The 22,150-nt window shown below is 38.3% G+C and overlaps 1 protein-coding gene across 1 annotated transcript; it reads right to left on the reverse strand.

The window, feature by feature from the left end:
• Window positions 1–3,018: 3,018 nt before the first annotated feature.
• On the reverse strand, window positions 3,019–3,416 carry LOC309839281 (small ribosomal subunit protein eS26-like). The gene has a single exon (XM_082680984.1). The coding sequence runs from the start codon at window positions 3,413–3,415 to the stop codon at window positions 3,068–3,070; it is 348 nt and encodes a 115-aa protein (XP_082537110.1). The 5' UTR covers window position 3,416; the 3' UTR covers window positions 3,019–3,067.
• Window positions 3,417–22,150: the final 18,734 nt, after the last annotated feature.

Raw genomic sequence — 22,150 nt, forward strand, 5'->3', positions numbered from 1 at the left:
ACTACGTGAATGGTTAGTAGGAGTGGGAGCCAAATTGGAGTGACAGGCTGTCAGGCCAATAAGGGGAGGTGACCATCCCAGGGGGCGTGGCCCACGGACTTGCCCGAAGCCCTTGTACGCTGCCAGCTCCGACCGCTGGTGGGGTAGAGGAGCCCCCAGACTTCGTGGATGCAAAGTGCTGAAGCATAAAACCGGCGGGAAAGCTGGAATTGTCTTGATCGGTTTTTTTTGTTGTTGTTGTTTTCCTTTTATGTAGTAATGACAGGCGAAAGTCATTGCACTTGCTTTCTCCACGGTCTCTAAAAGCCCCACTTTACTTCCTGGAGACAAAGTGCTTTAGAGACATTATTGAACCTAGGCTCCAGTCTTTCCATTCTACCTTTGGCAGAAGGATGTAGATGAACTGAGAGGAGCACTCATTCAGAAAGTAGAAAAGAGTGGAGCTGTTTCTCAGGTTGTGGGAACTTTCCACCAAAGCAGAATTGTAGTACTGGCAGGATCAGGGTGCCAAACGGCGCGTCTCCCGCAGATGGAGAGCAACAAACTGGGAGCTGTAAGAGGAGGAGGAACCTGAAGGTGGGGACATTTAATAGATACCTTTATCCCACTTGGTGGTAGTCCACCAGGAATTCAATGGGACCCCGCGTGAGGTTTGTAATACCAGAGGTCTATCCCGAGGAAAAGTGCTGATACAATGGCTTGTGAATCCAAAGGTGGCATTTAGTGAAGGGATTAGGGAAGGTGCCATACATGAAAATGTTTGGGACTCAAGAGCCTGGACTCGGATAAAGCAATTAAAGCACTCACCTCTGGTGCAAATTTAAGAATGTGCCCCAGACTCAGGAGATTAGGATGAGGCAATTGAGGTGAATCATGCAAGTGCAGGGCAGGATCTTGATTTTATTTAAAATTGATATTTTGTTCATCATGGACTTTTTTTTCCATTAGTTAGGTTTTAAAATAGTGCTTTAAAAATTTATCTTCATTATCGAGTTTTGGGGTGACTCATAACTTGTGCCTAAGGAGAGTGCCCCCTAACATCACCCTAGTCCTAGCCATCATTAGGTGGCTTTCTACTCTAAAAGAGGCTTCTATCTGCGTTCCCAAGTTAGTTCCTGAGACCTAAAGTTTGTGAGAGTGGGGGTGAGGATTCGTGAATGAGGTACTTGAGGATATTTATGCGTAAAAATGTAGGATCCTGAAGCACCTTTTCAGAATGCCTTACTTTGGATTTTGTAACAGCTAATTGGGTTTAAACTTGTTTCAACCACAGCCGAAATCCCTATGCTGGAAGGTTAATCAAAAAAAGGAAATTAACCCTTTGAACAGTTACTTAAAGGAATAAACTCATTTGTGTTCATGTGGATTAAAACATTGCAATCATCAGTTTTAAAACTATTCATAGCTGTTTTAGAATACCAAACCATCCCTTCAAACTAAAATACAGCCTAACAGAAGAACCCATCATTTTTACCTTTACACATTCTTCCCCAGCACCTACAGTGTGGAATTAAACAGATCAGGTAGTAGAGACTGTTTGCAGCTAAATTTCCCTCCTCCAACCTCATATTACATTCTGATTCAAGTAGGTAAATCAGAAAGACATTTAAATGGCTTCCTTTTCCCACAGTTATTGGGATCATCCCTAGATTCCCTAGATGCCTCTTTAACTCTTATGGTGAAGGCATTACTGAGTGAGACTAGATATGTTTCAATCGTTTTATTTTCCAAGAGTTAGAAAGTAAACATAAAATTTGGGTTCAATATAAGGATTGCTTCATAAGGATAAGGAGAAACATGAAGAGAATGAAAAATGTGTCAACACTGGAACACACTCAACAAATTCGTATTTAGCATTATTTTGTGAGTTGGATTTTGTTTTTATAGCCTAGCCTATGAAACTGCAAAACGCTGTGGTATGCAAAGTTGCATTACATGGTTTCTGCCCTTAAGAATTTTTATAATTGTGTAGGATAAAGCAAGCAGATGCAAACATTTGTAAATCAAGGTTGCTTGCATCACGTGAGTGGTACAATCTAAGTTCAATAATAAAACAGACGAGAACTATGGTTTAGGACTGACATCACTGGAGAAGGTTTTTGTTGAGGAGGTAGTATTTGACTTGGCTCTGAACAGTTGGATAGACTGTTATAGCAAATGCAGAGGCAGGAAAACTTTGTACTTTTTCAGGGAACAGAATGACTAGTCCAGGTGGATTGAAATAAATGATCGTGAGGAGTCTTGGGGGGTAAGGCTTAGTTTGGAGGCAAAGAAGAAACGTGCAGGTCAGTGGGGTCTAAGATTCCTCTTAAGTTTGTGAGCAATTTTCTTTTTTGGTCCATTTGCCTTCCTTGCAGTCTAACCTGTTGCATCTGTGATTTATGTCCTATTAGATTGAAACAATAGTCATGCATGCATACAAAAATTTTCTAAGGTTGAAACATTTCTCTAATTCCTGACCCCCACCACCATGCTCTTTTTTCCAACCATTAACCAGGATAGTCTTTTGTAGAAACCAACCTGCCCTAGGCTTTTTGCCTTTGCTATATTTTTACCTCCGATTGCAGCCCCATTGTCTTATATCTCTGCTTATCAAATGTCTATCAAACTGTTCAGACCCAAGTCAAATATCACTTCTTTGACAAAAGCCTTATCCAATCATTTCAGCCCTAAAAGATTCTATCTTCTTATTACACTATAGAATTTAAATTGTACCACTCATATGACACAAGCAAGCTTTGATATTTTCTATTTTCTCCCCAACCACTCAGTCATATAACTTCACGTTGATTTAAAATTTTATATACTTATTTTTCCTTACCTAAATATTTTCTTAGCACATTACACTCTACATATCTCCTATAGAATTTACTAACTTTAAAAACTATTTTTCTAAAATTGATAAATTATTCCTTAAGTAATTTTTTTGTTTAATTGTCAAAGAGAGAATTTTTTTTGGCTCATTAAAAAAATACATTGGCTTATTTCTCTTTTTTTTAAAGTATAATTTCCACTTTATTGTCTTTCCAGGGAATAGTATTTCTTTAGTCTTTAAGGACTTAGCTCCTTACATGGGCTTTGGTGAAGGTCGTGGGGCTGCACCTGCAGGTCTAAATCGGGATGGAGGTGTTCGGTCCTTCCGGGCTTTCCGAGAACGATTCCTGACTACCTTGCTGTGAATGGCACAACTCATGCAGTAATGCAGTTTCACATACAGCTTGGGAAGCACATAGGCGTCGAAAACAATCGCTTCGGAAATGTCCCTAAAGGCTGTGGCCTCTATGATGTTCCGAATGACGAACTTCTTAATAGCCTTAACCTTGGGCACGCAACGGGCACAGTTGGTACAACGAATAGGCTGCACGTGGCCGCGGCCCTTTTTGGCATGACCATTGTTCCTTCTTTTCTTGGTCATCTTGGAAGCAAGGAGGCGACAGAGGAGCTATTTCTCTTTTTTAAATTATTTATTCATGACTATGAATGTTAATTGCTGGATAATTCTCTACAGGGCTCTCTAATTTCTCCTGGGTATTAAGAATGCCTACTGCCATCCTCAAAACTTACAGAGACTGTAGCATGCCCATTTAGTAACCACTGGGAAATGACACAGGAAGATATGAACAATTATAAATGGAAGACACCAACATTAAATTGTTTGAGACAGAGACTCCAAAAGAAAGTAGTATTTATGAGAAAAGGGATGTTAGGCAGTTAAGGTAAAAGAGGTCATCAAATGTTCTATATATTCTAGCTTAAAATGATATATATGTTGCATAATTCAAAGTATTTCTCCATATACAGCTTTGCATGCAATGGGATCTCAAAAATACTGATTGATTAGTAATGAATATCTTCTTTTCCATATTAAATTATGTTTAATTTTGGCCTCATCCATTACCATTATTATTATTATATTTCTAAAAAATGAAAAAAAGTCAGAAAACTACCTACTATTGTTTGAAAATAATGAGGTAAGGCTTCCATTATATAATTAAAATCTGGTTTTTAAATACATTGTCACTTGGTATTTTCACAGGGAAAAATAAATGGTAAGACTACAGTGAGCCAAAATACATAAATACACTTATTTTGAGCCTTATATAAGATTGATCTGAAGAATTTGCTTAGATTGATGACAGCACTTACCTGAGACTCTGGAAAAATTATAATCCTGAAGACCCAAAGCTTCCCGTATCCTATGTTTATTCACAGCAGGCTAGAGATTAATAAAATAGTGAATTATTGAGCAATCCCTGATATGAAGGATCTGGAAAGTATGTTTCCAAAGGTAAAAATAAATAAGGCTGCTTTCTAGGGGAAAAAGGAATATAATACACTTTTATGATTTTAATTGCAAAATGTCTACCTATTTTTAAAATAATTATTTGAGGAAATCCTATTTTTAGGCTCTCAGATCTTAAAGCTTAAAGGAGGCTGTTGAAGATTTTTTAGTTTAATGCCCTTGGAATACAGATGAATAAACTGTAGTCCAGGGAGTTAAATGACATGCCCAATTTCATCTATTGAATGCACAGCAGGCTTTTTTGGTTTTGTACTAAAAAATGTATCTATGGTTGTGATATTAACAATTATACAACTTATACAGAAATGTTAGTAACTATGTGGCATATTTGGTAAATATAAATTTTGTTCAATTGCTGGCCATCAGCCTACTTCAGATACTTTTTTTATGCTTATTCCTCCATTCATCTATAATCTTAAACTTGAATTCTCTAGTAATTTTCAATTACCTCAAGAAAATAGAAAACTTAGGGAAGAGAAATTCTACTTTCACGTTTTCTTCTTTTTCCTTTTTGGTCTAAGGTAATTCCAAGGAATGTAGGTTTTTCTCCTAGAACTTGACAAATACTTGCCTATGCTATCCTCTTTCTTTTGCCAGCAAAGAAGTTTTCAAATAAAATTGCAGATGAGCTTTCTCTTTGACTAAAATTATTAAAAGATTTCCAACTTCCAGTAGGTGTCCTCATTTATTTGAAGAGTTTCAAAGTTTCTCACTTTAGGGATAAAGGCTTCTGGTTCCCTTAAACTTACTAAATTCTATCTATTGAACTTTTTTTTTAATAAATTTATTTAGTTTTGGCTGCGTTGCGTCTTCGTTGCTGTGCGCGTGCTTTCTCTAGTTGTGGCGAGCAGGAACTACTCTTCGTTTTGGTGTGCAGTGGCTTCTCTTGTTGCGGAGCATGGGCTCTAGGCGCACAGGCTTCAGTAGTTGTGATGTGTGGGCTCCAGAGCGCAGGCTCAACAGTTGTGGCACAGGGGCTTAGTTGCTCCACAGCATGTGGGATCTTCCCCATCCAGGGGTCGAACCCATGTCCTCTGCATTGGCAGAAGGACTCTTAACCACTTCCCATCCAGGGAAGTCCTATCTATTGAACTTAATTTGTGGTTTGGTATGGTTAATATCTGTTTTTGCATGAAATATGAAACTTTTAAAATCTTAATTATTTTTAAATATTTTACCATCAGCTTTATATTACAGAAGCATAGATGTTAGTCCATAGCCTATAAACTACTAAATGTATATTGGGACACTTCTACAAGTTGTGTGAATATCATGGTATGCTAACACAGTGGCATCTTTAGTTTAAAACAATTATCTTTTGGCTTTATGTAATTTAATTTATCTTAATGCTCCAGGCTTCTTCTATCTCATTAGAAAGCTCACTAATGCTGGTTATCCTTGTAAAAATAATTTATTAAAAAAGAATTAACAGGGAATCCTCGGAAGTCCCGTGGTTAAGACTTGGCGCTTTCACTGCCGTGGGCTAGGGTTGGATCCCTGGTTGGGGAACTAAGATCCCAGAAGCCATGCAGCACGGCCAAAAAGAAAACAAAATTAATAAAAAACTTGATAAATACTCCACGCTGCCCATATGAGACTACAACCTATTTTCAAGAAGAGATAGATCAGTCTTTTGGTGTAGTCCAACTGTCCATCAATGAGGGTTGATTAGAAACAATCACCTTTCACAGAGAAAATAGTGGTGACCTGTCAAATAGGTTGTACATCGAAAACAAATGTATTCACTACTAAAAAATTCAATTTAGTATACTGATACCATTTTAATCAGAGGTTAAAGTTAAATGCTGGATTTTTAAGATGCTCATAGAAATGATTCTCTTAACTTTGTGTCATGCTAGGTTTTTTTCCCTCACTTTTCTGTTTCTGGCCTTATATATCAGATTGCTCTATAATAAGCACCATGTAACCCTCCAAATTGTTTTATTTTATTGTAAATTACTTGAAGCCATCAACTAAAACTCATTTAAATTTAGACATATTTGAAGTGTGATAACATAAAGTTGAAACTAGTTTTCTTCAATTTTCAAACTGTAGATATAAATGTTCTGATGAAGTAGTGAACATCAAGTCAATTTTTGTTTTGGGAAATTGGCAACTATGTTATTGTACTCACTAAATGTATATGCCTTCAAGAGGATAAATGAACAAATAGCTGTACAACAAAGGTGCTAAAATGCTTTACAGCATACAGCAAAGGAAGAAAGAGTGCAGGGAGGAAGAGAGAAAAGAAGATCCACTGGAGAAGAACCATTAAAAAATTACCTCTTAAGAGTCATTGTGGGAGAATTATTTATACACATCTCTGTGTTCTTAAATTCTAAGGACATGGTGGAAAACATTTAATGCAAGGTTTTCCCTATTATTTTTAAAGGAATCATTCTTTGTTTTTGTTTGTTTGTTGCTATCTTGTTTTTATTGTCAGTCTATGTTCAATTAGTTTGTCAAACAATAGCTGACATGCTTCATTCATTTCCCATTTACTTAAAACCTAGGAAATTATAATTTATATTGAAGTGAATAACCATTCAAGCAAATGGGCATGCTCAATTTTTACACATTTTAGTGACAATAGTGTAAGTTTACATATATTCATTATTTTAAATAAACTAAACATATCTTTGGAATTTCTTCCCTTGGTTTCAGGGTTAAATTGTCTAAATGAAAATAAGAAGATATTTTTAAATATATGCCCATAGTTATTTGTTGGATTATATATTGTTTAGTCTATTTCATGTATGGATTCATTGCTGATTCAAATTGAAGGGAAAATAGAATTATTTCTTCAGTCTCCTTTTTTTTAATGTTCTAGTCCACTTCTAAATATACTGTAACATTAATTGCCATTCAGCACTTGATTTCTCCTGTATAAGGTCCACACTGGAGATTTTTAGAAAGTAATAAAATACATGCTATTTTGGTTCATGTGGTATGTTTTGTTCTGTGAAAAATATTATTTGTGTAACTCTTAAAAACAGAAACATCGGGCTTCCCTGGTGGCACAGTGGTTGAGAGTCCATCTGCCAATGCAGGGGACACGGGTTCGTGCCCCGGTCTGGGAAGATCCCACGTGCTGCGGAGCGGCTGGGCCCGTGAGCCATGGCCGCTGAGCCTGCGCATCCGGAGCCTGTACTCCGCAATGGGAGAGGCCACGACAGTGAGAGGCCCATGTACCGCAAAATAAAAAAGAAACATTATTTTTTGAGTTTATGCTAATTTTTACCCATAAAAGTACTATCTTGTTATATTTAATCATATTAATTTCATATTTAAAATAACTGTGGCAGGATAATTTCTTTAAATATTAATTTGTATTTTGTTTCCATTTCAAGAATTTAGCAAAATCTTTGTTTCCTCCCCTCAGCCATTTGCTGATGGCTATGCTTTGAGAATTACACTGGCTGAGATCTCAGAATTTGTGGAACTTGTTTATCAAAGGGAGGAAGGGGTCCCAAAGAATAGAAGAGAGAGAAAGAACCATACTGTAGGAGACTTTGAACTTTCCTCAAAGCAGAGGCGGTGACAGGGGATGGAATAGTGAGACCAGACACTATTTGAACATAGTGTCCCAGATTAAAATGTGGCTGTGGGATGCCCAATTAAGTAGTAGGAATACTGTAAGAGGGGTATTTCTGAGAATGGTTGGAACAGAAGCTCCTCAGAGACAGGCAGCAAGAATCAGCACTGGAGAGCAGCACCACTTTATACTCTCACCAATGCAGACGCATGACCACTTCTTTTACTCCCAAACTTATACCAACCTTGATAAGGATATCTTAGGAGTTTTATGACTTGTTGAATTTTCCTAGATTCAGGGATATTTGTGATTTATTGAAGGACATCATTCTAGATACAAGATCAATAGAAATGCCATAAAGTTCACTATCAGCATCTTAGGAAGACCATGTGGTAATGTTGTCCAGAAGCATTTAACTTGAGTGCAAAGTTTTTGAGCTGACATTTTCAACGAATTATTCTGTACAATGGGCTCCCAGTTTACTCTACAACTTTGGTGTCCTTCACAGAGTGCCTCACACAAGGCTATGTGTAACCATCTGCCATTCATTCATATCTGATAAGTTATTTCCAACTACTGATGGATGACTATAAGGTTTCCGTGGTGGAAGATCTCTTGGGGTTAAGTGGCCTCTGCTACCCCATATCATCCAGGTTTGCATGACAATGTGTCCATCCAGAGGCTCTGATTACCTATTACATGGATGTTTTGTACGTGGATTGCCACCAGAACACTGCCTAATGCATCAGAGATGAGCTGCACTTTCTGATTGGTCTGATTATTCCAAGTTGTAATGACTGGTCCCTTGGACACAAGGTGATGGGTGCCCTCAAGCTTATCTCTCTAAATAAAAAGAATTCTCCAAGTAGCCCCATGGAGAAGCCACTTCTAGGAGTTCTGATCAGCAGCCTCTACTGAGGCCCCAGCCAATAGCCAGATATGTGAATGAATGAACCTTCAAATGTTTTTACCCCCCAGGCTTTGAGTATTCCAACTGAGGCCTTAAACATTTTTTAACAAAAACAAGAAATTCTTGTTCTGTCCTTTCCAAATTCCTAACCCTAGGAGTCTGTGAGAATAATAAAATGGTTGTTGTTTTGTGTCTCCAAGTTTGAGGGTATTTGTTACTCAACAAGAGTTAACTATAATATAAGTTGGTACCTATAAGTGGAGTGCTGCTATAACAAAAAACAAAAATGTATGGCATAGGCTTTAAGACAAAGCAGTAGATGGAAAGGCCTTGGAGAGAGTAATAGAAAAAGCATACAGGGCCTTAAAGGGGCTGTTGGTAAAGGCTTAAAGAAAATCAGAAGCTGATGGAAAAGGAACTCTGCTTATGTATTAGCAGAAAGTCAGCGATGCTCTTCTATGGTAACATGGAAAATAGGAAATATACCTAATAAACTTGATGATCTATGTACATATAGAGATATACAGGCAAATAATTGAAAGGGCCTTCTGCCTTTTTTCACTGAATATAAAACATGTGGAAGGGGAGATGTGAGCTAAAGAATTAACTTTTATTATAAAGAATGTAGGACTTCTTAAATTTGAAAATAATAGTCTATTTTGTCCAGCTTCTCCAGTGAGTCTCAAATTAGTAAAGGCTTTAGGCCAAAGATCAAAACCAGATTGGAAGTGTTAACTCTGTTGTTAGAACTTCAAAATGAAGTAAGGCAGCTCCTCCTAGAATCTTTCAGATAGACAAAGGCCTTCTAAGGATCTTAAGGACATACCTTACAGACCCTTTTTGCTAAACAATAAGGCATATAAGAATTTTAAGGTAGTTACCCCACAGCAGTCTTTAGAGGGAGCCAAAGCTAGAGAAATCTCTTTTGTTATGGCTTTTGTTTAATGGAGTGGTTTATAAATTAGTATAAAAAAGCCCAGAGTTTTTCAAGGAATTGTATCAGCTTCGATTGAAAGGGATAGAGAGAGTAGTACAAAATGAAGTCCTTTGGACTCCATGAGGAAGCAGGCTGAGAAAACTACTCAGCGGCAAATATGAGCTTTTTTGTTTTTTTAATGAAACAAGAAAAGATGACTCAGAGGGTTGAACCAAGCAACCAGAGGGTAGAATGATGAGTGGTAGAGAGCAATGTCAAAGCAGCAGGACAGAAGAAGGAACTGGCAACATGTTCACATTAGATTTCAGAGTTGTTAAGGACCAGTGATTGCTGAATTCTTTTCATTTCTCCCTCCTTTCATTTCCATCAGAATGTCTATAGTGATTAGGCTAGTCCTCCCCCACAATTGTATGTTGGGTATATGGAGTAGATAACTTGTAACTTTAGTTTGCATATCTTCATTACAAGAGATACTCAAGGAACTATACCCAAAAAAACAAATCTGAGGATCTTCATCTATACCTGGACCTGATTTAGAGAAAGAAATCTTGTAGTTAACCTGCTGTCATAATGGGGTTAGAATTGGAGAAGAGGATTAGTATATTTTGCATGTGGGAAAGATGTTAATTGTTGTAACCAGTGGGCAGATTGTGGCAGATTGTATTTTCCAAAGTTGACTAGAGCAATATCTCCCATACTACATACTCTTCCTAAAATGTGACTTTGATATTTCTTCCATCAAGAGCTGGGTCTAAGATACCTTCTGGTATCACTTACATGTGAAATCTTTAAAAAAAGAAAAGCTGAACTTTTAGAAACAGTGAGTAGAATGGTGGTCATCAGGGGCTGCTGGCAGTGCGTGAGGATGAGGAGATGCTTGTCCAAGTGCAGAAACTTCTGGTTATTAAGATGGATAAGTTTTAAGGATCTAATGTCCAGCATGGTGACTATAGTTAATAATACTGTGATGTACACCTGAAATTTGCTAAGAAAGTAGATCTTAAGCATTTTCACCAAAAAAAGGTAACTGAGCAGGTGATGTGTGTTAATTAACTTGATTGTGGTAGTAATCATTTAGCAATGTATACATATATCATATCATCACATTGTATACTTTAAATATACAATTTTGTTAATTATATATCAATAAAGCTGTGGGGGAAGGGTGAAAAAAAAGAGCTGGGGTCTATGCTTCCTCCTATTTAATCTGAGTGAGCTTGTAACTATAGCACAAGTGATGCTGTGTGACTGCCAAGGCTAGAACATAAAAGGTGATAGAGCTTCAACTTGTGACTTTTGGGACACATGCTCTCGGAACCCAGCCACCATGCTGTTGATGTAATCTAAGCAGGTACATGAAGAGGTTACACGTTCTAGCAGGCAATCCCAGCTGAGATCAGAGGTCACAGTCCGTGTCAATTGCCAAGCATGGGAGTGAGTGAGGCTTCAGGTGATGTTAGGCTTCAGCCTTTGAGTCTTCCCAGCTGATGCTCCAAACACTGTGGAGCAAAGATAATCCATCCCTGATGTATCTTTTCCAAATTCCTAAATCACAGAATCTGTGTACATAATAAATAAGTTGTTGCATACCATTAAATTTGGATTGTTTGTTACATAGCAACAGTGACTGGAACAGGACCTATCAATAGCCAGTACTCTTTATTCCTAAACCAGGTTCTAGCCAGGCAGGTAGAAAGTTCTACCAGAAAGTTCTGTCTGAGCAATTTCATCTCTAGACTTTTGAAATGTGTTTTAAAATTTTAGTCTGGAAATAGTACAACTGTGGAAAACTCATTACTGCTTGGACTAGGAGTTCATTACAGAGATATATTTGTAGAATGTATTAAATATATCAGACAGGTCAGTCTTCTTCAACCTTTCTATGCTAACACACCTGAGGGATGAGTCCCTTTATTATAAGTAACAGTGTCTCGCCAAAGCAGTGACTTTTTGATATAAGAGTAGGAAGTATGTATCATAATATACAAGTGGTAAGAAGAGGGAATGTGTAGTTTGAAAAAACCCCTGACTCCTGGAGATTCTTATGAGTTCTCCGTTTGAGATTCAATTATTGGTATACTAATATCCCTCTGAGAACTGAGACAGATTTCCATTTCTTAGCAGCCAGGGCCATTGAAAAGGACAAAGGAAGTCATTAGGAACTGAAATTAGTTTACAAATGCCCTTGGATTGCCACATAAGGCTCTGGAGATTCATATTTGTTTATTTTTTTTTCTTTTTTCATATTTGTTTAAAAATGGCCCTTTGGTTGGTATAAAATTTCAGAGATGCAGATAGAGGCTTCACACAACTAAAGCTATTTTAAAGAGAGGCAGAAAAGCTGTCATTAAGTGCTACTGGGCTCTTTCTCTCAGTGAGTCCCCTCCCCTATGATAATATGGTTATTTCAAAAGTGCTGAGAAAGTGTAAAATTTTATCATCAAATTTTGATTCAAGGCATTTATTATGTGGTCTGACTCAGATCAATTTGTTGTCCGATGGGGGTCAAACTCAGTCCAAGATAACAAGAGCAAAGATACAGAATTAGAAAGATGATTGTTTCAGTTGACTTCTCTTCCCTGGCATTTTCAAACCAAGCTCATTACTTTACCCTTACTCCCAGTACTTTGTAGCTATATTGTCCCATCTTTGTTATACTTTGTCAATCTTTGTCCGCTTATCTTAACTTGGGTCTATAATGTTATTTATTTCATTATGAATGCCTCTCATTCTTTTTGATGTGACATTCTTTCTCCTTCCTTTTGCCCAAGGTCAATGACTTTCTGATTTCCAGATTGTTCTATTTCACTTGTTCAAAGCAACCAGCAAATTTACAGGAAAATTAAAGTCACATGCAACATTGAACAAAAATGCTGGAGTGGGGAAAATGGGAGAATAGGGTGGTATCTAGATTTCCTTCTAATATTGAAGGTGGGGATTGAAGTTCTCAGAGAACCAGAGGCTTTATGACCGGGAAGACATCCAGAACCCTTGTTTCATTATAAAGAAGCTTATTATACAATAAGCTCCCTAAGATCTGGGATTTTTGTCAGTTTTGTTCACTGATGTATCCAAGTGCCTACAATAGTTCCTGGCATATAATAGGTGCTTAATATAAAATTTATTGAATGATTAAATGCAATTTCCCTTATGTCTGGAACACAGCCTGATATAGAGGAAATACCATTGGCTCTGAATTAATCCTTTATCTGACATCAAATGTTGGATTTAAGAGTTTGGTTATGGAACTACTTCCTCTTTTAAATCTATACTCTTTCCTTAGTTGTTATCACCTACTCTTGTGGCTTCAATTACCACCTATAAATGTTGATGCCCACATTTCTATTTCTACCTCCAATTCCATATAGTCAAGTACCTACTTGACATTTCTGCTTGAATGACCAACAGGCATCTCAAACTCATCATATTTAAAACTGAACTCATTATCTTCCCCCCCATATCAGCTACTAAGTTGAATCAACCCTCCTGTGGTGTACATGGCATTGATTGAGCCTAGTTTTAGCCTTTTAAAGTCTCAGAATATTATTTCCAGCAGTAGACTCCTGATATATCCTTAATAAAATCCCCTTACTTATCTTATTTGCACCAGCTCACCAGAATTGGAGAGAAATAGAAAGGAAAACAACTCTCAATCTCTCTTCCTTCTGGCTATCATCCTAGAAAATTTCAAGTTTAAGATTTGAGTTAATTTTGAGTTTGAGATCTATTCAAGTTCTGAAACATAGAATAAGAGGTTGAGAAGGAAGACCAGGATTAAAGCTATAGTATAGTCTCCATGTAAATGAAGGGGTATATAAAAGGAAACGCTCATTATAACTTTGAACAACACAAGAAATGTTAAGGTCAAATATCAGGGTCAGGACAGAGTTTCTTAATATTAACATTAGCATTTTGGCCCTACTGACACTTTGGGCCAAATAATTCTGTGTTGGGGGGGTAGATGAGGGGGCTTCCCTGAGTGTTTTATGATGTTGAGTGGCATTCCTGGCCTCTACTCATTAGACACCAGTAACAACAACCCCACAGTTTTGACAACCAAAAACTTCTTCAGACATTGCTAAATGTCCCCTGAGTGGCAAAATTTCCCCCAGTTGATAGCCATTGATCTGGAGAATTGTTTTATCAGAGATTAATGATCTGAGAAATCATATTAAAGAACTATCAACTAATGGAGTTATTACCGAATCCTTCTGTCCATACCCTTTACCTATTGCGGTAATGAGAAAAAGTGAAGTTTTGAATGGGCATGGATTATCACTCTCACAATTACTATTACAAATTATAGTATGGTTTATTAGGAAGCCAGTAAATTACTCTGTTATATTTGTGAAACATGAATAATAACATTTCAATAATTGATGAAGATAAAGGGAAATATCTTTATCAGTTTAAAAGACTAATTCAGAGAAAAACAAGTTTCTGATACCTCTCAGCACCTGATGGAAAGGTGGTAGATTACATGAACTAACAAGAAGTATTGCTAGTTCTAAATGACAGCATTGCCTTTGTCAGGCACTGGCAGAACATGGATGCTGGCTATTTAAAGAATCAAGCCACCTGAATTTAGCCAATTTGAAAAAATATCTAGAAAAGTACTAGTACTGTGGTAATGCTATTCAAGAGGGACTCATGCAAAGAAGAATCTCAGAGAAGTCCAGACAAAGCCTCATACATTCTTGTCCTTAGCCAACCCAGCTGTATGAGCAACAAGATCCCAGTCATTCCTGTATCATTGCTGACACTAATTTCTAAGATACCATATTCTTCCTTGGTCTTCACTGTCTCCAACCTCTGGCTTCTCTTGGAGAAGGGATTGAATAACACTTTCAGATTAGATGTTACCAGGCATAAGTAGGTAGTGGTTTTCTTAGATTATAATTTAAAGATTTCAAGCTATGCTACAGGGCCAAGATTTACAGTAAAGTTATGCCATCTCAGGTACTCAACTTGTAGGAAATGGAAATTATTTATCTCCATGGAGGAAATTAGGTCTGTTTGGAATTCCCAGAGTACCTGATACTCTGTTTTAGCAAACATGTCTGAAAACTTGTTCCTATCTCTAGACAGTATCTATACCAGCTATAGCCAGCTATGTTGTCCTACATAAATCTTTGTTGACTCAATTTATGGGGTAGGGGATAGATACAGAGCATGGTGAGCTAAGAGAAAAGGGCCCTCCAACCAAGAGACTCATCTATGACATGAAAGAGACTTTATGGTTCTATACACAACCATATATACATACATATACAACATATACAACAAAAGCTTCACACAATAATTATTTTTTTAAATGACATATATTTTTATATTTCTTACTCCATCCTGTTCTTCTTCATTTTATAAAAATGCTGTTTGTGACCTGCTGACTTGATTTCAGTACTTAATGGGCTATGATCTGCAGTTTGAAAAATATTCTTTTAGGGTAACTAAGATTTACTTTAAGAATGACATAATTTGGAAGTAGTCAGTCAGGTATTATGCCAAGTGTTTCACTGATCTGTGCAAGGGAAATAGAATCATGTGGGATTGTTTTACATATTTGACTTTTCTCAGAGGATCAGGAAATATTTGTGAGAGCATTAGCAATGACTGTGATTATTAAAAGAGAAAAGACCTTAGAACTAATTTGCACCTGGATTTTCTTTTGTTTTGTTTGCCAAGTGTGACTGAAGGCATTAAATCCACTGTGAAACTTCTGCATACTTCAAAAGATGTCCAAATTTGGCAGCCTGTCTGGAAACAATCCATAATGGCAAGCCATAGTATTAATGAACTAAGTATCTTGTTTTTAAAACCAGAGCGCAGAACTCGTAGGAACGGACTCCTGGAAACCAAATCTTTTACCCATGATACCTAAAATTAAAGGGCTCTGATCATGGTTGCTTAGATTTTGTGGAAGATCTGTTTCTCTCTACATAAGCTATTCTGCAAAGTAGTCCAGGTGATGGGCACACAAAAATTCAGAACCCCCCCCCATCATGACTCTCAGGAGATTCACAACCTAAAATATTTGATTACCTTGCTGAAAATGCCAGGAAATGGGGAGAGGTGGCAGAGCAAAAGGGTTAAGAGTCAGACATGTCATTCTTAGCACTTGTCTACAAAGACTCTAAGAAAAACGCCACATTCTTTACCTTTCATTTTACATATTTAGCAGGTATCCTGATGTCCACAGACGACCAACTTGGAATGGGTGTTGAGGCTGGAAATTCAGTGAGCCTGACCTATCATGTAGATATATAAAGTGAGAAAAAACAGGATGTTACCAGATGAAACATTAATGTGGCTCACAACAGTGGTGGCAATGCTGAAGTGTGGTGCCAGGGACTCCAATATGGATGATGAGTACTGTTGTAGACTTTGGGCCTCCTTGTCCAATATAAAATGAATGACAGGTGAATACATATATCCCATCTAATGAGACTAAAGTTTGAAGCCACTACCTGTGTAAAAAGAGCTGGCAGAAAATGGGGTGCATACCCGCGGGTGGACAAATATGATCTATTGCCTAAGGATGAATTGGAGAAAGATAATTTTCCTCCATCTGTGAGCCCAGTGCTTGGAAACTAAGGCAAGAATATGAAGCCTCTGTCCTTTGCCTAGGAAAAGTTTACAGTTGACTGTGCCTGATTTCCATGAGAAACAAAAGAAGCTAGGATAGAGAGTGGGTCAGAAAATGAGGTTGGAGTGGTTGCCTTTATAAGATAGGGAATCTGTCTACTTACAACCATAGGTTTTCTAATGGGTAGTGTTTTTTGAGCATGTAGCTCCTCCAGGGAGGTCTCAGGAAGTTCCAGAAGACACAAAGAGCCTGAGGGCCTACTCTCTAGGGTGGAAGGGATCAGAGATAGAAAGGAAAATGCTAATCTTGAAAAAGAGTACTAATTCACAGGAAAGGTAATTTGTAATCTGCATTATAGCCCAGCTTTATACAATCACCTTGTTTTCTGTCAGGAGAGGATGTCACAAAGTCCAGGGTTGTTTGGTATGTGAGAATCTGGGCCTGTGAGCCAAGCGTAGAGTGCTTAGAAAAAGAATTGATTATTCTGCTCCTGGGTCACTCAGGGGGCCACCCCCATGGGCACATGCACTTGTGCTGCTCTTGCCCTGCGCTCCCTCCCTCTGCCTTTCACTTCCCAGCTGTCAAGATATTGGAAGCTTTGAAACTCAGCAAAGAAAGGATACTTATTGAGAACAGTCTGTTAAGTGTCAAGCAATATCCAGATATTACCTGTACTATGCTTGTCCCCTGTCCGAAGCTGGGATTCTTCCACTGGGTGAGTGGTCTTGGGCCCCACATTATCATTACTCATTTGGTTGATGAGGACATATTTGATGAAGACAGTTGTTGCTGGTATCCCAGGACTGCCTGCTTGCTGAAACATTCTGTAAAAGCTCTGTGCACCCTGCAGTTGAGTGCTCCAAAGAGGTAACAGTACTCAGAGAGGAAAAGTAGTGCTGCACAAAATTAAAATAGAATGGCCATGGTTCTACCAATTTAAAGAAAAAAGAATACTTATAGTTAGAAGACCATGCTTGGGGCAGAGTCAAGACGGCAGAATAGGAGGACATAGAATTTGTCTCTCCTTAGAAGTACATCAAGAATACATCTACAAATGAAATAATTCTCATGGAGCACCTGCTGAACACTACTGAAAGACCTCAGACACCTAAAAGGATGAGAAAAATTCCCACTCAAATGAGTAGGACAAAAGAAAGAAAAAAAGAAAAGAAGAAACTGGAAGGGACCAGCAACCCTGGTGGAGACATGAAGTTTGCTCTCATTCAGATTTGATGGACAAATCAAAAGATTTAAAGACAAGCAAAAGCTAAAAGAATTCAGCACTACCAAACCAGCTTTACAACAAATGCTAAAGGGAACTTCTCTAGGTGGGAAACAAAAGAGAATAAAAAACGATTATGAAAACAAATCCAAAACATTAAAGAAAATGGAAATAGGAATGTGCATATTGATGATTACCTTAAATGTAAATGGATTAAATGCTCCAACCAAAAGACACAGACTGGCTGAATGGATAGAAAAACAAGACCCGTATATATGCTGTCTACAAGAGACCCACTTCAGATCTAGGGACACATACAAACTGAAAGTGAGAAGATGGAAAAACACATTCCAAACTAATGGAAATCAAAAGACAGCTGAAGTAGCAAAACTAATAACAGACAAAATAGACTTTAAAATAAAGACAGTTACAAGAGACAAAGAAGGACACTACATAATGATTGAGGGAAAATCCAAGAAGATATAACAATTCTAAATATTTATGCACCCAATAGAGGAGCACCTCAATACATAAGGAAAACTCTATAGCCATAAAAGAAGAAATCAACAGTAACACCATAATAGTGGGGGACTTGAACACTCCACTTACATCAATAGACAGACCATCCAGACAGAAAAATTAATAAGGAAACACAAGCCTCAAGTGACACATTAGACCAGACAGACTTCACTGATGTTTATAGAAAACTCCATCTGAAAGCAGCAGAATACACTTTCTTCTCAAGTGCACACAGAACATTCTCCAGGATAGATCACATCCTGGGTCACAAATCAGGCCTTGGTAAATTTGAGAAAAATTTGTGTCAAACATCTTTTCTGAACACAATGCTGTGAGATTAGTAATCTATTACAGGAAAAAATAGTAAACACCACAAACACATGGAGGCTAAATAAGGTGCTACTAAATAACCAATGGATTACTGAAGAAATCAAAGAGGAAATCAAAAAATGCCTAGAAACAAATGAAACAAAAACACGAAATGACCAAAAACCTATGGGATGCAGAGAAAGCAGTTCTAAGAGAGAAGTTTATAGCAATAAAATCCTACCTCAAGAAAGAAGAAAAATCTCAAATAAAAAACCTAACATTACACCAAAGCAACTAGAGAAAGGAGGACAAACAAAACCTGAAGTTAGCAGAAGGAAAGAAATCATAAAGACCAGAGCAGAAATAAATGAAATAGAGATGAAGATAACAATAGCAAAGGTCAATGAAATTAAAGCTGGCCCTTTGAGAAGTTAAACAAAATTGACAAACCTTTAGCCAGGCTCATCAAGAAAAAAAAGGGAGAAGACTCAAAAGAACAGAATTAGAAATGAAAAAGGAGAAGTTACAACTGACTCTGCAGAAATACAAAGGATCATGAGAGACTACTGCAAGCAGCTCTATGCCAATAAAATGAACAACCTGGAAGAAATGGACAAATTCTTAGAAAAGTACAACCTTCCAAGCCTTAACCAGGAAGAAACATAAAATATAAACAGACCACTCACAAGCAATGAAATTGAAACTGTGATTAAAAATCTTCCACCAAACAAAAGTCCAGGAACAGATGACTTCACAGGAGAATTCTATCAAACATTTAGAGAAGGCTAACAACTATCCTTCTCAAACTCTTCCAAAAAATTGCAGAGGGAGGAACACCTCCAAGCTCATTCTATGAGGCCACCATCACCCTGATACCCAAACCAGACAAATATCATAAAAAAGAAAATTACAGAACAATATCACCAATGAACATAGACATAAACTTCCTCAACAAAATACTAAGAAATAGAAGGCATCAGCACATTAAAAGGATCATACACCATGATCAAGTGGGATTTATCCCAGGGATGCAGGGATTCTTCAATATACACAAATCAGTCAATGTGATGCATCATATTAAAAAACTGAAGAATAAACACCATATGATCATCTCAGTAGATGCAGAAAAACTTTTCAAAATATTCACCACCCCTTTACTATAATTTTTTTTCCAGAAGTGGGCATAGAGGGAACCTACCTCAACATAATAAAGGTCATATATGGCAAACCCACAGCAAACATCATTCTCAATAGTGAAAAACTGAAAGCATTTCCTCTAATATCAGGAAAAAGGCAAGGATGTCCAGTCTGACTTCTTTTATTCAACATGGTTTTGGAAGTCCTAGCCACAGCAATCAGAAAAGAAAAAGAAATAAAAGGAATCTAAATTGGAAAAGAAATAAAACTGTCACTGTTTGCAGATGACATGATACTATACATAGAAAAGACGCCACCAGAGAACTACTAGAGCCAATGAATGAATTTGGTAAAGTCGCAGGATACAAAATTAATGCACAGAAATCTTTTGCATTCCTATACACTAACAATAAAAGATCAGAAAGAGAAATAAAGGAAACAATCCCATTTACCATTGTAACAAAAAGAATAAAATACCTAGGAATAAACTTACCTAAGGAGTTAGCTTCAAGAAGGTGGAAGAGTAACACATGAAGATCAACTTCCTCCCCACAAATACATCAGAAATGCATCTACATGTGGAATAATTCCTACAGAACAACTACTGAATGCTGGCAGAAGACCTCAGACCTCCCAAAAGGCAAAAAAACTCCCCACGTACCTGGGTAGGGCAAAAGAAAAAAAGAAAAAAACAGAGACAAAGGAATACGGACAGGACCTGCACCAGTGGGAGGGAGCTGTGAAGGAGTAAAGTTTTCCACACACTAGGAAGCCCCTTCGCAGGCAGAGACTGCAAGTGGCGGAGGGAGGAAGCTTTCAGGCCACAGAGGAGAGCGCAGCAACATGGGTGTGGAGGGCAAAGCGGAGAGATTTCCGCACAGAGGATCAGTGCCGACCGGTACTCACCAGCCTGAGATGCTTGTCTGCTCATCCGCCGGGACGGGTGGCGGCTGGGAGCTGACAGTTGGGCTTCGGTCAGATCCCAGGGAGAGGACTGGGGTTGGCTGTGTGAACACAGCCTGAAGGGGCTGGTGTGCCACAGCTAGCAGGGAGGGAGTCCAGGAAAATGTCTGGAGCTGCCGAAGAGGCAAGAGGCATTTTCTTGCCTCTTTGTTTCCTGGTGCGTGAGGAGAGGGGATTAAGAGCACCGCTTAAAGAAGCTCCAGAGACGGGCGTGAGCTGTGGCTATCAGCACAGACCCCAGAGACGGGCATGAGATGCTAAGGCTGCTGCTACTGCCACCAAGAAGTCTGTGTGCAAACACAGGTCACTATCTACACCTCACCTTCAGGGAGCCTGTGAAGCCCACCACTGCCAGGATCCCATGATCCTGGGACAACTTCCCCAGGAGAACGCACGGTGCACCCCAATCTGGTGCAATGTCACGCTGGTCTCTGCCATCACAGGCTCCTCTGCAATCCATAGCCCCTCTCTCCCTGGCCTGAGTGAGCCAGAGCCCCCGAATCAGCTGCTTATTTAACCCCATCCTGTCTGAGCGGACAACAGATGCTCTCAGGCGACCTACACAAAAAGCAGGTCCAAATCCAAAGCTGAACCTCAGGAGCTGTGAAAACAAAGAAGAGAAAGGGAAATCTCTCCCAGAAGCAGCAGAAGCAGGGGATTAAATCTCCACAATCAACTTGATGTACCCTGAATCTCTGCAATACCTGAATAGACAACAAATCATACCAAATTGAGGAGGTGGACTTTGGGAGCAATGATATATATATATTTTTCCCTTTTTCTCTTTTTGTGAGTGTGTATGTGTATGCTTCTGTTTGTGATTTTGTCTGTATAGCTTTGCTTCTACCATTTGTCCTAGGGTTGTCTGTCTGTCATTTTTTTTTTTAGTATAGTTTTTAGCACTTGTTATCATTGGAGGATTTGTTTTTTGCTTTGGTTGCTCTCTTCTTTTTTCTTTCTTATTTTTATTACTTAAAAAAATAATAGTTGTTTTTATTTTGTATTTTAATAACTTTATTTTATTTTTTTATTTTATATTATTTTATCTTCTTCAATCTTTCTTTCTTGCTTTTTTCTCCTCCCTTTTATTCTGAGACGTGTGGGAGACAGGCTCTTGGTGCCCCAGCCAGGTGTCAGGGCTGTGCCTCTGAGGTGTGAGAGCCAAGTTCAGGACACTAGTAAAAAAGAGACCTCCCAGCTCCATGTAAAATCAAATGGTGAAAATCTCCCACAGACCTCCATCACAATGCCAAGACCCAGCTCCACTCAATGACCAGCAAGCTACACTGCTGGACAAACTACGCCAAACAACTAGCAAGAGAGGAACACAAGCCCATCCATTAGTACAGAGGCTGCCTAAAGTAATAATAAGGTCACTGACAACCCAAAACACACCACAAGACGTGGAACTGCCCACCAGAAGGACAAGATGCAGCCTCATCCACCAGAACACAGACACTAGTCCCCTCCACCAGGAAGCCTACACAACCCATTGAACCAACCTTACCCACTGGGGGCACACACCAAAAACAACAGGAACTACGAACGTGCAGGCTGCAAAAAGAAGAACACAAACACAGTAAGTAACGCAAAAAAGAAGACAAAGAAACACACAGCAGATGAAGGAGCAAGGCAAAAACCCACGAGACCTAACAAATGAAGAGGAAATAGGCAGTCTACCTGAAAAAGAATTCAGAAAAATGAGAGTAAAGATGATCCAAAATCTTGG

This window comes from Grampus griseus (genome assembly GCF_964374135.1).
Source record: "Grampus griseus genome assembly, chromosome: X".
In the NCBI taxonomy this organism is placed as follows: Eukaryota; Metazoa; Chordata; class Mammalia; order Artiodactyla; family Delphinidae; genus Grampus; species Grampus griseus.